Source organism: Cherax quadricarinatus, chromosome 9 (genome assembly GCF_038502225.1).
Source record: "Cherax quadricarinatus isolate ZL_2023a chromosome 9, ASM3850222v1, whole genome shotgun sequence".
Taxonomy (NCBI): domain Eukaryota; kingdom Metazoa; phylum Arthropoda; class Malacostraca; order Decapoda; family Parastacidae; genus Cherax; species Cherax quadricarinatus.
The window spans coordinates 670,619-684,464 of NC_091300.1; the positions used below are offsets into that span (position 1 = coordinate 670,619).

The 13,846-nt window shown below is 39.8% G+C and overlaps 1 protein-coding gene across 6 annotated transcripts in view; it reads right to left on the minus strand.

The window, feature by feature from the left end:
* Positions 1 to 525: 525 nt before the first annotated feature.
* LOC128686150 (proline-serine-threonine phosphatase-interacting protein 1) overlaps positions 526 to 13,846 on the minus strand; it is a 42,327-nt gene continuing 29,006 nt past the window's right edge. The window contains exons 9-11 of one of the 6 annotated variants that reach the window (XM_070083139.1): positions 10,517 to 10,602; positions 3,291 to 3,484; positions 530 to 2,059 (exon numbers count right to left, since the gene is read on the minus strand). In XM_070083139.1, the coding sequence (XP_069939240.1) occupies positions 3,308 to 3,484; positions 10,517 to 10,602 (263 nt within the window). In that variant the 3' untranslated portion in view covers positions 530 to 2,059; positions 3,291 to 3,307. Of the gene's footprint in view, positions 3,485 to 10,516; positions 10,603 to 13,846 lie in introns of all 6 variants that reach the window. The other 5 variants (XM_070083138.1, XM_070083136.1, XM_070083137.1 and 2 more) reach the window with 5 other exon arrangements.

Consider the following 13,846-nt stretch of genomic DNA (forward strand, 5'->3'; position numbering starts at 1 on the left):
TCTTCATCAGAGTACAAAACAAATTCTGGCCACAAAATAGAGCGAAACACCAACGTCAAAGACCTGGGAGTGATTATGTCGGAGGATCTCACCTTCAAGGACCATAACATTGTATCAATCGCATCTGCTAGAAAAATGACAGGATGGATAATGAGAACCTTCAAAACTAGGGAGGCCAAGCCCATGATGACACTCTTCAGGTCACTTGTTCTATCTAGGCTGGAATATTGCTGCACTCTAACAGCACCTTTCAAGGCAGGTGAAATTGCCGACCTAGAAAATGTACAGAGAACCTTCACGGCGCGCATAACGGAGATAAAACACCTCAATTACTGGGAGCGCTTGAGGTTTCTAAACCTGTATTCCCTGGAACGCAGGAGGGAGAGATACATGATTATATACACCTGGAAAATCCTAGAGGGACTAGTACCGAACTTGCACACGAAAATCACTCACTACGAAAGCAAAAGACTTGGCAGACGATGCACCATCCCCCCAATGAAAAGCAGGGGTGTCACTAGCACGTTAAGAGACCATACAATAAGTGTCAGGGGCCCGAGACTGTTCAACTGCCTCCCAGCACACATAAGGGGGATTACCAACAGACCCCTGGCAGTCTTCAAGCTGGCACTGGACAAGCACCTAAAGTCAGTTCCTGATCAGCCGGGCTGTGGCTCGTACGTTGGTTTGCGTGCAGCCAGCAGCAACAGCCTGGTTGATCAGGCGCTGATCCACCAGGAGGCCTGGTCACAGACCGGGCCGCGGGGGCGTTGACCCCCGAAACTCTCTCCAGGTAAACACGAGTGCATGCACACACACGAGTGAGCACACACATACACCCACAAGGGCACACACACAGCCACATGCACACACAAGCACGCATGCGTACACACACACGTGGTAATGCTTTATTTACAGCTAGCAAAGTCAGGGTATTTCTCCAGAATGATCTGTAATATACCACTATGGATAAAATACTTTGCCATTTCTTGAACATTTCTGAGTGAGTTGTCTCTAAATTCATTAATTTTATCGCACTCCAGTACATAATGACGCAATGTGTGACAATAGTCCATCTGGTAAAGTTTACATTTTGTTTGGTCTACATCTGGTGGTGGTGATTTAACTTGCCAAAGATACTTGTAACCTAGCCGGAGCTGGACAGTAAGGACATCCAAGAGTCTTCTTATCGTGTTGGATGCACCATAGACATGTGGCTCTGCCTGCATGATGGAATGATAATAGATGGACTGACTTGTGTCAATCTCCCTAAGTCTTAAGTCAATAAAGTTCAAATGAAGATCAGAGAAGGCATTCTTCTGTAATAGATTTGGTTCTTATGATAAGTTTTTAACTATTTCAGTAAAATATCAAATTTGCACCTATCTGAATTAATCTTTTGGGTTATCCTTATTATAGAATGTATCCTCAGTACTATTTTGAGGCCATTCTGAAGCATTTAGTTTTTAAACAAAAAATGACTATGACTATTTACTCAGTTAACCTAGCAAACTGGGATTTATGCCACCCAACAGCAGTGTAAGCCATATGTTCAAGAAACCACACTAGTGATTCATCAAGGATAAAAATTTCACACTACATAAAATGGTCAAATCTGCACCTATGCATTTGGTCATAGGGCACATGAATATGCCAGTTCCAAGAATTTGGACCTCATTATTGTACACAAGTGTTGAATATTTTAAGCAGATTTAAGGAGGCATTCTCAAGTTATGAGCAAAATAAAATAAAAAAGATAAAGAAAGGAAAAAAATAACTGAGGCACCCTAATATGTCCTCCTTCAGGAATACCTAACAAAACACAATATGGGGAAACTTTTTATTAATATCAATAGATACAATGCAATTAGTTGGATACCTTTTACCTGACTCTTGCATGTGTTTTGCAGAACTGGAGTGTTCTTACACATTTGCACAGCAGTCAACAGATGCAGATGCAGCAAGGGTGTAAACAAACTTGCACCAACCCAGAATTAAAACCAAAACCTTTCAATTGTGAGCTAACAGTCTCACCACTGAGCTACTCTTCACCACAATACTGTACAGGAGGGAGAATTTATTTAAATAATAATTAGCTATATAATCTTTTTAAAGTCTACAGAAAAATACAAAAGAGCATATACTATACATGTACATAGGCTGGGGTTACAATGTTCTGTAGATCATGGAATGAAACCTTTAAACCAAAGTTTTGACACAAATCTAGTACTACATGGTGAAGATATTGAGAATGTTTGATATAGCATTTGGTGTGAACCATTATAGAATCATAAATATCATTATAAAATCACACTAGTTTGTATAGCCATAGAATTTAGTAAGAAATTTAATGGAATGTTAAAGAAGGTGGGACTGAGGACACCATCTTTTAGGTTGCCTCTTTACAAGTCTTTATAGTTATGACCCTGGAAGAGCAGAAGGAACTTTCTGTTTAACAGGTTGCCTTTGCTCCAGCAGAAATGTCATTCACATACATCAGTTCTGGCTGGTTCACATGTGATAACATGTCAGCAATATCCAAGGCAGCTTTACAATCAAGAAAGAGTGTGTAGGAATTGTCACTGTATAGTTTAAGAAAAGTAGTTATGAAATGATGTCACTCCTTCCAATAATGAAACCATATGACTTGGGGGGAGGGGAACAAATATTTTACTTCCGAGGAAATTCAAGACTAAGATTCTTTGTTGCAGCATGATACAGTGATGGGTGACATTTAGGTGTGCATGGTGTACCTGGTGGCATGGTGTCTGCGTCTAAAAAAAAAATCAATATAGAAAATGCTCAAAGATGAGTTACAAAATAGCTGCAAGAGATAAAAATTATAAGTTATGAAGAAAGGCTGAAGGTACTAAATGTGTCATCTCTGGCTGCTAGGAGGGAAAAAAAGAGGAAACATGCTAACTAAACTGAAGATTATAAAAGGATATGGAATAACTGATATGGAACAGACTTTCTAACCATCATCAGCTGACAGAACAAGGGGACATAACTAAAACCAAAGGAAAAATTGCTGGTGAGAGTATATTGGAATGGATTACATGAGGAGATGTTAAGTGTTACAGCCATTGAAAACTTTAAAAAGCTTTACAACAAAATGACAATGGGACACCATGAGCTTAGATCTGCTCCTGTAGTTACAAACAGGTAATCATACATGCATGTTATACTGCCTAGGTGATTATACATATACTATTCTGTATTAACATATATAAATGCTATTAGTAAATACTACTATGCATTTTAAGGTACATTATCTCAAAAAATACTACCAGCAGCATGAAGGTTTCTATGTAGAAACAGGAGCAGCAGTGATGAACTTTGAAGGTACAAAACCCAAGACACCAGTGTTGGTTCTCACCAGACTCCATTCTGCATTGCACACGTCCATGACTACTAGGGACTGACCCTCTGTAAGTGACACTTCACTTTCACTCTGCAACACAACCACACAGGCACTGTAGTTCTGTAATTTAGTCAAAAACTAATTATTATTAAGAAAAAAGGGTCATCATAATGTACTTAATTAACATCTGTGTTTGCCTGTTTAACATACTTAAAACATAGATAAACAAAATGAAATACTTAAAACATAGATAAATAAAATAAGGAGACTGATGTATCCTTTGAATAAAAAAAATAACATGCAAAAAGTATAGTATAATGAACTGGGAATCAGCACCAATGCCCAGTTTATACAGCATGCTGTACTGGGAGTCAGCACCAACAACCAGGTTTCAAAGTACAGTGGACCCTCGCTTTTCACAATTAATCCATTCCAGAGAGTGCGACTAATGGTGAAATTGATGATTTGCGAAACCATTTTCCACATAAGAAATAATGTAAATCCAATTAATCCATTCCAGACACCCAGAAGTATTAAAACAAAATCACTTTTTTACGTGATATATAGATGTCACCGTGGTTGTTTAATATATTTATAGATGGGGTTGTAAGAGAAGTAAATGCGAGGGTCTTGGCAAGAGGCGTGGAGTTAAAAGATAAAGAATCACACATGAAGTGGGAGTTGTCACAGTTGCTCTTTGCTGATGACACTGTGCTCTTGGGAGATTCTGAAGAGAAGTTGCAGAGATTGGTGGATGAATTTGGTAGGGTGTGCAAAAGAAGAAAATTAAAGGTGAATACAGGAAAGAGTAAGGTTATGAGGATAACAAAAAGATTAGGTGATGAAAGATTGAATATCAGATTGGAGGGAACACATGACCATAACACAAGGCACAGATCACTCTTTGATGTTCCTCGTGTTCATCTCACACTATGCAAAAACTCAATGCACATAAAAGGCCCTAAAATCTGGAATTCATTACCTGTAAATATAAAAGAAACACTACCTGTTTATAAATTCAAGTCTCTACTCAAAGATCACTTACTCACCCAAAACCAAATAAATACTGAATAACTGAACCTTATAAATTGTATATCTTAAATGTTTCTCACAATTATATCACATAAATGTTAAACCTAAAACCCAATCTAACTTTATTATTTTTTAAATACACTACCTAACAGAATCCTTCATATGACCTGTCTTTGTAATACTCACTTGTGCTTTATAGTAATCTGTTTACATTAATGTTTTATCACTGACTTCATCATTGCTTAGTTAATCTTAAGTTAATTTTAAGCCAGCCCGTAATGCTTTGCATAGTATAAGTGGCTTTGGCATACTGCTCTTATCTGTATTTTTTTTGTACCTCTGTATGTGTGCACAAATTTATAATAAATAAATAAATAATAAATAAATAAATGTATTCAGATATTTGGGAGTGGACGTGTCAGCGGATGGGTCTATGAAAGATGAGGTGAATCATAGAATTGATGAGGGGAAAAGAGTGAGTGGTGCACTTAGGAGTCTGTGGAGACAAAGAACTTTGTCCTTGGAGGCAAAGAGGGGAATGTATGAGAGTATAGTTTTACCAACGCTCTTATATGGGTGTGAAGCATGGGTGATGAATGTTGCAGCGAGGAGAAGGCTGGAGGCAGTGGAGATGTCATGTCTGAGGGCAATGTGTGGTGTGAATATAATGCAGAGAATTCGTAGTTTGGAAGTTAGGAGGAGGTGCGGGATTACCAAAACTGTTGTCCAGAGGGCTGAGGAAGGGTTGTTGAGGTGGTTCGGACATGTAGAGAGAATGGAGCGAAACAGAATGACTTCAAGAGTGTATCAGTCTGTAGTGGAAGGAAGGCGGGGTAGGGGTCGGCCTAGGAAAGGTTGGAGAGAGGGGGTAAAGGAGGTTTTGTGTGCGAGGGGCTTGGACTTCCAGCAGGCATGCGTGAGCGTGTTTGATAGGAGTGAATGGAGACAAATGGTTTTTAATACTTGACGTGCTGTTGGAGTGTGAGCAAAGTAACATTTATGAAGGGGTTCAGGGAAACCGGCAGGCCGGACTTGAGTCCTGGAGATGGGAAGTACAGTGCCTGCACTCTGAAGGAGGGGTGTTAATTTTGCAGTTTAAAAACTGTAGTGTAAAGCACCATTCTGGCAAGACAGTGATGGAGTGAATGATGGTGAAAGTTTTTCTTTTTCGGGCCACCCTGCCTTGGTGGGAATCGGCCAGTGTGATAATAAAAATAAAAAAAATAAATATAGATGTACATACACAGAAAACAATGAGACATAAAGAATAAAACAATAATAGCATGACACTTACCTTTATTGAAGATTGTTCTTAGTGTATGGAAGATGGAGAAATTATTGTTTGGAAGGGGAATCCCTGTCCATAAAGACTTCAGGTACCAAGTCCTTTTCTGGGGTTACCTCCCTTCTTTGTTTTTTAGTGCCACTAGGACCAGCTTGAGAGCCACTGCACATCTGTGGCACTAAATATCTGGCTAGAGAGCTCTGTTTCTGGCATCTCTTTAAAATTATACATGTTGGTGACATGGCTTGCAACAGCTTTGTTAGGGTGATGTCCCTCCAGGAATCTTTCTATCCTGCTCCACATTGCACAAATCTCCTTCACTACCACCCTCTACCACCATCACTATCACCCTCTACCATCATCACTACCACCCTCTACCACCACCACTACCACCCTCTACCACCACCACTACCACCTTCTACCACCATCACTACCACCCTCTACCACCATCACAACCACTACAACTCTCTACCACCATCACTACCACCCTCTACCACTATCACTACCACCACCACTTTCGTATTTTTCTACAGTCTTTTTCTTTAATTCTATCGTGTTTGTCACCTTCTTTACCAAAGGGCTGGCACTAGCTTTCTTTGGGCCTGTGGTGGCTTATTTAGCAGTTGCAAGCACTAAAACGAACGGAATATTACGAAATGTATCGTGTGAACTCATCGGATCATGTTCACTCGCTGATAAACAATGGCACACTGACTGTGAACGGTGTGTGTGTGGGGGCGCTCGGGCCGCTCATACACGTTTGGGACGAACGACTATTTGCTAGTCAAATGACGATTCGCAAGTCAATGTTTTGACGAAAAACATTATAATTTGTGAAAAATTTAGAATTCCGATGTTTACGAAAAACGAGGGTCCACTGTGCTGGGAGTCAGCACTAATAACCAGTTTATATAACATGTTGTACTGGGAGACAGCACGAAAAATCAGTTTATATCGCATGCTGTACCAGGAGTCTGCACCAACAACCAGGTTATATATCATGTACGGGAGTCACCACTAACACTCAGTTTATAAAGCATGCTGTACCAGGAGTCAGTACTATCAACCAGTGTATATAGCATGCCATACTGGGAGTCAGTACTAACAACCAGTGTATATAGCATGCCACACTGGGAGTCAGTATTAATAACCAGTGTATATAGCATGCTACACTGGGAGTCAGTACTAACAACCAGTGTATATAGCATGCCACACTGGGAGTCAGTATTAATAACCAGTGTATATAGCATGCCACACTGGGAGTCAGTATTAATAACCAGTGTATATAGCATGCTACACTGGGAGTCAGTACTAACAACCAGTGTATATAGCATGCCACACTGGGAGTCAGTATTAATAACCAGTGTATATAGCATGCCACACTGGGAGTCAGTACTAACAACCAGTGTATATAGCATGCCATACTGGGAGTCAGTACTAACAACCAGTGTATATAGCATGCCATACTGGGAGTCAGTACTAACAACCAATGTATACATATAGCATGCCATACTGGGAGTCAGTACTAACAACCAGTGTATATAGCATGCCATACTGGGAGTCAGTACTAACAACCAGTGTATATAGCATGCCATACTGGGAGTCAGTATTAATAACCAGTGTATATAGCATGCCATACTGGGAGTCAGTATTAATACCCAGTGTATATAGCATGCCATACTGGGAGTCAGTACTAATAACCAGTGCATATAGCATGCCATACTGGGAGTCAGTACTAACAACCAGTGTATATAGCATGCCATACTGGGAGTCAGTACTAATAACCAGTGTATATAGCATGCCATACTGGGAGTCAGTACTAATAACCAGTGTATATAGCATGCCATACTGGGAGTCAGTACTAACAACCAGTGTATATAGCATGCCATACTGGGAGTCAGTACTAATAACCAATGCATATAGCATGCCATACTGGGAGTCAGTACTAACAACCAGTGTATATAGCATGCCATACTGGGAGTCAGTACTAATAACCAATGCATATAGCATGCCATACTGGGAGTCAGTACTAACAACCAGTGTATATAGCATGCCATACTGGGAGTCAGTACTAATAACCAGTGTATATAGCATGCCATACTGGGAGTCAGTTTACCTGGAGTTTACCTGGAGAGAGTTCCGGGGGTCAACGCCCCCGCAGCCTGGTCTGTGACCAGGCCTCCTGGTGGATCAGAGCCTGATCAACCAGGCTGTTGCTGCTGGCTGCACGCAAACCAACGTACGAGCCACAGCCCGGCTGATCACGAACTGACTTTACGTGCTTGTCCAGTGCCAGCTTGAAGACTGCCAGGGGTCTGTTGGTAATCCCCCTTATGTGTGCTGGGAGGCAGTTGAACAGTCTCGGGGCCCCTGACACTTATTGTATGGTCTCTTAACGTGCTAGTGACACCCCTGCTTTTCATTGGGGGGATGGTGCATCGTCTGCCAAGTCTTTTGCTTTCGTAGTGAGTGATTTTCGTGTGCAAGTTCGGTACTAGTCCCTCTAGGATTTTCCAGGTGTATATAATCGTATATCTCTCCCTCCTGCGTTCCAGGGAATACAGGTTTAGGAACCTCAAGCGCTCCCAGTAATTGAGGTGTTTTATCTCCGTTATGCGCGCCGTGAAGGTTCTCTGTACATTTTCTAGGTCGGCAATTTCACCTGCCTTGAAAGGTGCTGTTAGTGTGCAGCAATATTCCAGCCTAGATAGAACAAGTGACCTGAAGAGTGTCATCATGGGCTTGGCCTCCCTAGTTTTGAAGGTTCTCATTATCCATCCTGTCATTTTTCTAGCAGATGCGATTGATACAATGTTATGGTCCTTGAAGGTGAGATCCTCCGACATGATCACTCCCAGGTCTTTGACGTTAGTGTTTCGCTCTATTTTGTGGCCAGAATTTGTTTTGTACTCTGAAAAAGATTTAATTTCCTCATGTTTACCATATCTGAGTAATTGAAATTTCTCATCGTTGAACTTCATATTGTTTTCTGCAGCCCACTGAAAGATTTGGTTGATGTCCGCCTGGAGCCTTGCAGTGTCTGCAATGGAAGACACTGTCATGCAGATTCGGGTGTCATCTGCAAAGGAAGACACGGTGCTGTGGCTGACATCCTTGTCTATGTCGGATATGAGGATGAGGAACAAGATGGGAGTGAGTACTGTGCCTTGTGGAACAGAGCTTTTCACCGTAGCTGCTTCGGACTTTACTCTGTTGACGACTACTCTCTGTGTTCTGTTAGTGAGGAAATTATAGATCCATCGACTGACTTTTCCTGTTATTCCTTTAGCACGCATTTTGTGCGCTATTACGCCATGGTCACACTTGTCGAAGGCTTTTGCAAAGTCTGTATATATTACATCTGCATTCTTTTTGTCTTCTAGTGCATTTAGGACCTTGTTGTAGTGATCCAATAGATGAGACAGACAGGAGCGACCTGTTCTAAACCCATGTTGCCCTGGGTTGTGTAACTGATGGGTTTCTAGATGGGTGGTGATCTTGCTTCTTAGGACCCTTTCAAAGATTTTTATGATATGGGATGTTAGTGCTATTGGTCTGTAGTTCTTTGCTGTTGCTTTACTGCCCCCTTTGTGGAGTGGGGCTATGTCTGTTGTTTTTAGTAACTGTGGGACAACCCCCGTGTCCTTGCTCCCTCTCCATAGGATGGAAAAGGCTCATGATAGGGGCTTCTTGCAGTTCTTGATGAACACAGAGTTCCATGAGTCTGGCCCTGGGGCAGAGTGCATGGGCATGTCATTTATCGCCTGTTCGAAGTCATTTGGCATGAGGATAACATTGAATAGGCTTGCGTTAATCAAATTTTGTGGCTCTCTCATAAAAAATTCATTTTGATCTTCGACTCTCAGTCTGGTTAGCGGCTTGCTAAAAACTGAGTCATATTGGGACTTGAGTAGCTCACTCATTTCCTTGCTGTCATCTGTGTAGGACCCATCTTGTTTAAGTAGGGGCCCAATACTGGACGTTGTTCTCGATTTTGATTTGGCATAGAAGAAATACTTTGGGTTTCTTTCGATTTCATTTATGGCTTTTAGTTCTTCCCGCGATTCCTGACTCCTAAAGGATTCTTTTAGCTTAAGTTCGATGCTTGCTATTTCTCTGACCAGTGTCTCTCTACGCATTTCAGATATATTGACCTCTTTTAGCCAGTGTATATAGCATGCCATACTGGGAGTCAGTACTAATAACCAGTGCATATAGCATGCCATACTGGGAGTCAGTACTAATAACCAGTGTATATAGCATGCCATACTGGGAGTCAGTACTAATAACCAGTGCATATAGCATGCCATACTGGGAGTCAGTACTAATAACCAGTGTATATAGCATGCCATACTGGGAGTCAGTATTAATAACCAGTTTATGTATCATGCTGTATTTGGAGTCATCACCAACAACCAGGTTATATATCATGCTCTACTGTTAGTCAGAACCAACACCAAGGTTATTCATCATGTTCTACTGTGAAGGAGCCTAACTAAATTATATAACATTCTCTACTATGGGTTCAGTGCTTATTGTAAATATAATAACATGCTCTGTTAGGGAGTCAGAACATTAATATATTTTTTAATACTGTATTACAATTACTGTCACCCTGAGTACAGTACTAGCATACATGGTGACAAGCCATAACATGCACAACCTCAGCATGAGATTCAATGGCAAGAATTACAAAATACATATGCCTATGAATACTTTTCAAGTCATTTTATTCTAAACAAGTACAGTATTTAAGCTAAGTAATTAGCAGGCATATGTATGGACACATTTTACTGTCATACTGAAGAATACATTAGTGTGATATGGCAACTCACCCGAGCAGAGAACTGGTAGAGTGCCCTAGCCTTGTAAAGTGGTATGGGACTTGACCTACCACTACTGTCACTGTCTTCAGACACCTCTGTTGATAGTGTCATATTCTCATTCATGTATTGTCTGAATTATCGCCATATGAATATTATAGTATAATGGACAACATGGGATGATGAACAATGTCCATACTGATTAGAGTAATTTTTTAAGTTATTTGTATAAACTATTTCAAATGTCACTGCTGCACATCAGTGTTCAAAGTAGTACTTTACTGTAATGTACTGCACATTTTTTATCATAAATAGTAAATTTATTTTATTTATTTATTTATTTATTTATTTATTTATTTATGTCTTTGGAAATAATACATTGAGATTTTGTATTTACAATAATGGGTTGCAATGCAAAGAGAGCCTCTATTATGCTTAGGCATTATGGGCCAACTTAACATTATTGGCTTACAAACTACTTAACACTAAGAATTATATCATAGTTATACAGTAGAATATTAATTATATCATAGTTGTACAGTAGATTATTAATTATAAGTGAATCTAATTTATACTGTATAAGACAAAAGATATATTCATATATTCAAAAAATGTTTTTTGTGAAAACAATGATTCAAAAATGTTTTTTGTGAAAACAATGATTCAATTATATTCCTGTCAACAGTGGATAAAGGGTTCAATGTAATTGTTGAAATTATGATGTGGGAATACATAAGTATGTGTGTACTGAGTATTCAGCATATAGTCTAGGGTGATTAAGTGGCTTTTGAGAAGAGTCATAAATTGATTTTCAAACCGGGTTACTTTAGTATCTTCTGGTAATGACTTCCAAATTTTAGGGCCCTTTATGTGCATAGAGTTTTTACACAGTGTGATATGGACACGAGGTATATCAAAAAGAGATCTGTGTCTTGTGTTTTGGTCATGTGTCCTGCTAAGGTTGGTGAGAAGTTTGAGTGGAGGGTTTATATTTGCGTGTATTGCTCTCTGTGTATGTAGTAGGCACATGAATAAGTATGGATGTTCTTAATGGTGAGCAGCTTCAGACTTGGTGGAGTATGCTGGCGGGAGTGGGAATTTGTTATCATTCTGACTGCTGCCTTTTGCTGGGTTATTAGAGGTCTTAGGTGACTGAATGTTGTTGATCCCCATGCACAAATTCCATAGGTGAGATAAGGGTATATGAGTGAATGGTACAGTGCCAGGAGAGCTGATTGTGGAACATAGTACCTTATCTTTAATAGTATACCTGCAGTTTTAGAGATTTTCTTGGTGACTTGTTGTATGTGTGTCTGGAACTTAAGGCTACTGTCAAGGTGGATACCTAGGAATTTTCCCTCTGTAAGTCTTGTGGCAGATGATCCATTTAGTGTAATGTTAATTGGATGATTTGCAGCTATTTTTCCAAACTGAATGAAATATGCTTTATCAGTATTCAGGGTAAGTTTATTAGTCATCATCCAGGCAGACATTTTCTGCAATTTAGCATTCACAGTGTTTGCTAGTATGACTGGGTTTGGGTGGGAGAAGACATATGTTGTGTTATCTGCAAATAATATGGGTTTGAGTAGCTGTGATGCATTCGGTAGATCATTGATGTAGATGACAAAGAAGTGTGGTCCAAGGACACTTCCTTGTGGGACTCCTACTGTGATTGGTTGGGTGGAAGAGTTTGCACCATTTGCATACACATATCGAGTATGTTACTAAGTTTTGACTTTAAGTAGTTGAGGGAGTGGCCTCTGATACCATAGTGCATTAATTTGGAGTACAGCAGTTCATGGTTGACTGTATTAAAAGCTTTACGTAAATCAATGAAAATGCCCAGTGGGACTTTTTTCTTTTCGAGTGTGGTATATATTAGTTCTAGCATGTGTATGATAGCATCATTTGTGCTTTTATTATTCCTGAATCCAAACTGATAATTCAATTCAATTCAAGTTTATTCTCTATAAGGGTTACAATTCTAGGTAGTAGGTTGGTAGACAGCAACCACCCAGGGAGGTACTACCGTCCTGCCAAGTGAGTGTAAAACGAAAGCCTGTAATTGTTTTACATGATGGTAGGATTGCTGGTGTCTTTTGTCTGTATCATAAATATGCAAGATTACAGGTACGTCTTGCTACTTCTACTTACACTTAGGTCACACTACACATACATGTACACGTTTATTTATACACACTCATCTGAGTTTTCTTTGATTTTATCTTAATAGTTCTTGGTCTTATTACTTTTCCTTTTACATCCATGGGGAAGTGGAATAAGAATCTTTCCTCCGTAAGCCATGCGTGTTGTAAAAGTCAACTAAAATGCCGGGAACAATGGGCTAGTAACCCCTTTTCCTGTAAAGATTACTAAAAAGAATAAGAAGAAGAAAATTGTCAAAGTGGGAAGTCTGAATGTGCGTGGATGTTGTGCAAATGATAAGAAAGAGATGATTGTGGATGTTATGAATGAGAAGAAACTGGATGTCCTGGCTTTAAGTGAAACAAAGCTGAAGGGGGTGGGAGAGTTTCAATGGAGAGGAATAAATGGGATTAGGTCAGGGGTTTCAAATAGAGTTAGAGCTAAAGAAGGAGTAGCAATAATGTTGAAGGATAAGCTATGGCAGGAAAAGAGGGACTACAAATGTATAAATTCAAGGATTATGTGGAGTAAAATAAAGATTGGATGTGAAAAGTGGGTTATAGTAAGCGTGTATGCACCTGGAGAAGAGAGAAGTGTAGAGGAGAGAGAGAGATTCTGGGAAATGTTGAGTGAATGCGTGGGGAGTTTTGAATCAAGTGTGAGAGTAATGGTGGTTGGGGATTTCAATGCTAAAGTGGGTAAAAATGTTATGGAGGGAGTAGTAGGTAAATTTGGGGTGCCAGGGGTAAATGTAAATGGGGAGCCTTTAATTGAGCTATGTGTAGAAAGAAATTTGGTAATAAGTAATACATATTTTATGAAAAAGAGGATAAATAAATATACAAGGTATGATGTAGCACGTAATGAAAGTAGTTTGTTAGATTATGTATTGGTGGATAAAAGGTTGATGGGTAGGCTTCAGGATGTACATGTTTATAGAGGGGCAACTGATATATCGGATCATTATTTAGTTGTAGCTACAGTTAGAGTAAGAGGTAGATGGGAAAAGAGGAAGGTGGCAACAACAAGTAAGAGGGAGGTGAAAGTGTATAAACTAAGGGAGGAGGAAGTTCGGGCGAGATATAAGCGACTATTGGCAGAAAGGTGGGCTAGTGCAAAGATGAGTAGTGGGGGGGTTGAAGAGGGTTGGAATAGTTTTAAAAATGCAGTATTGGGATGTGGGGCAGAAGTTTG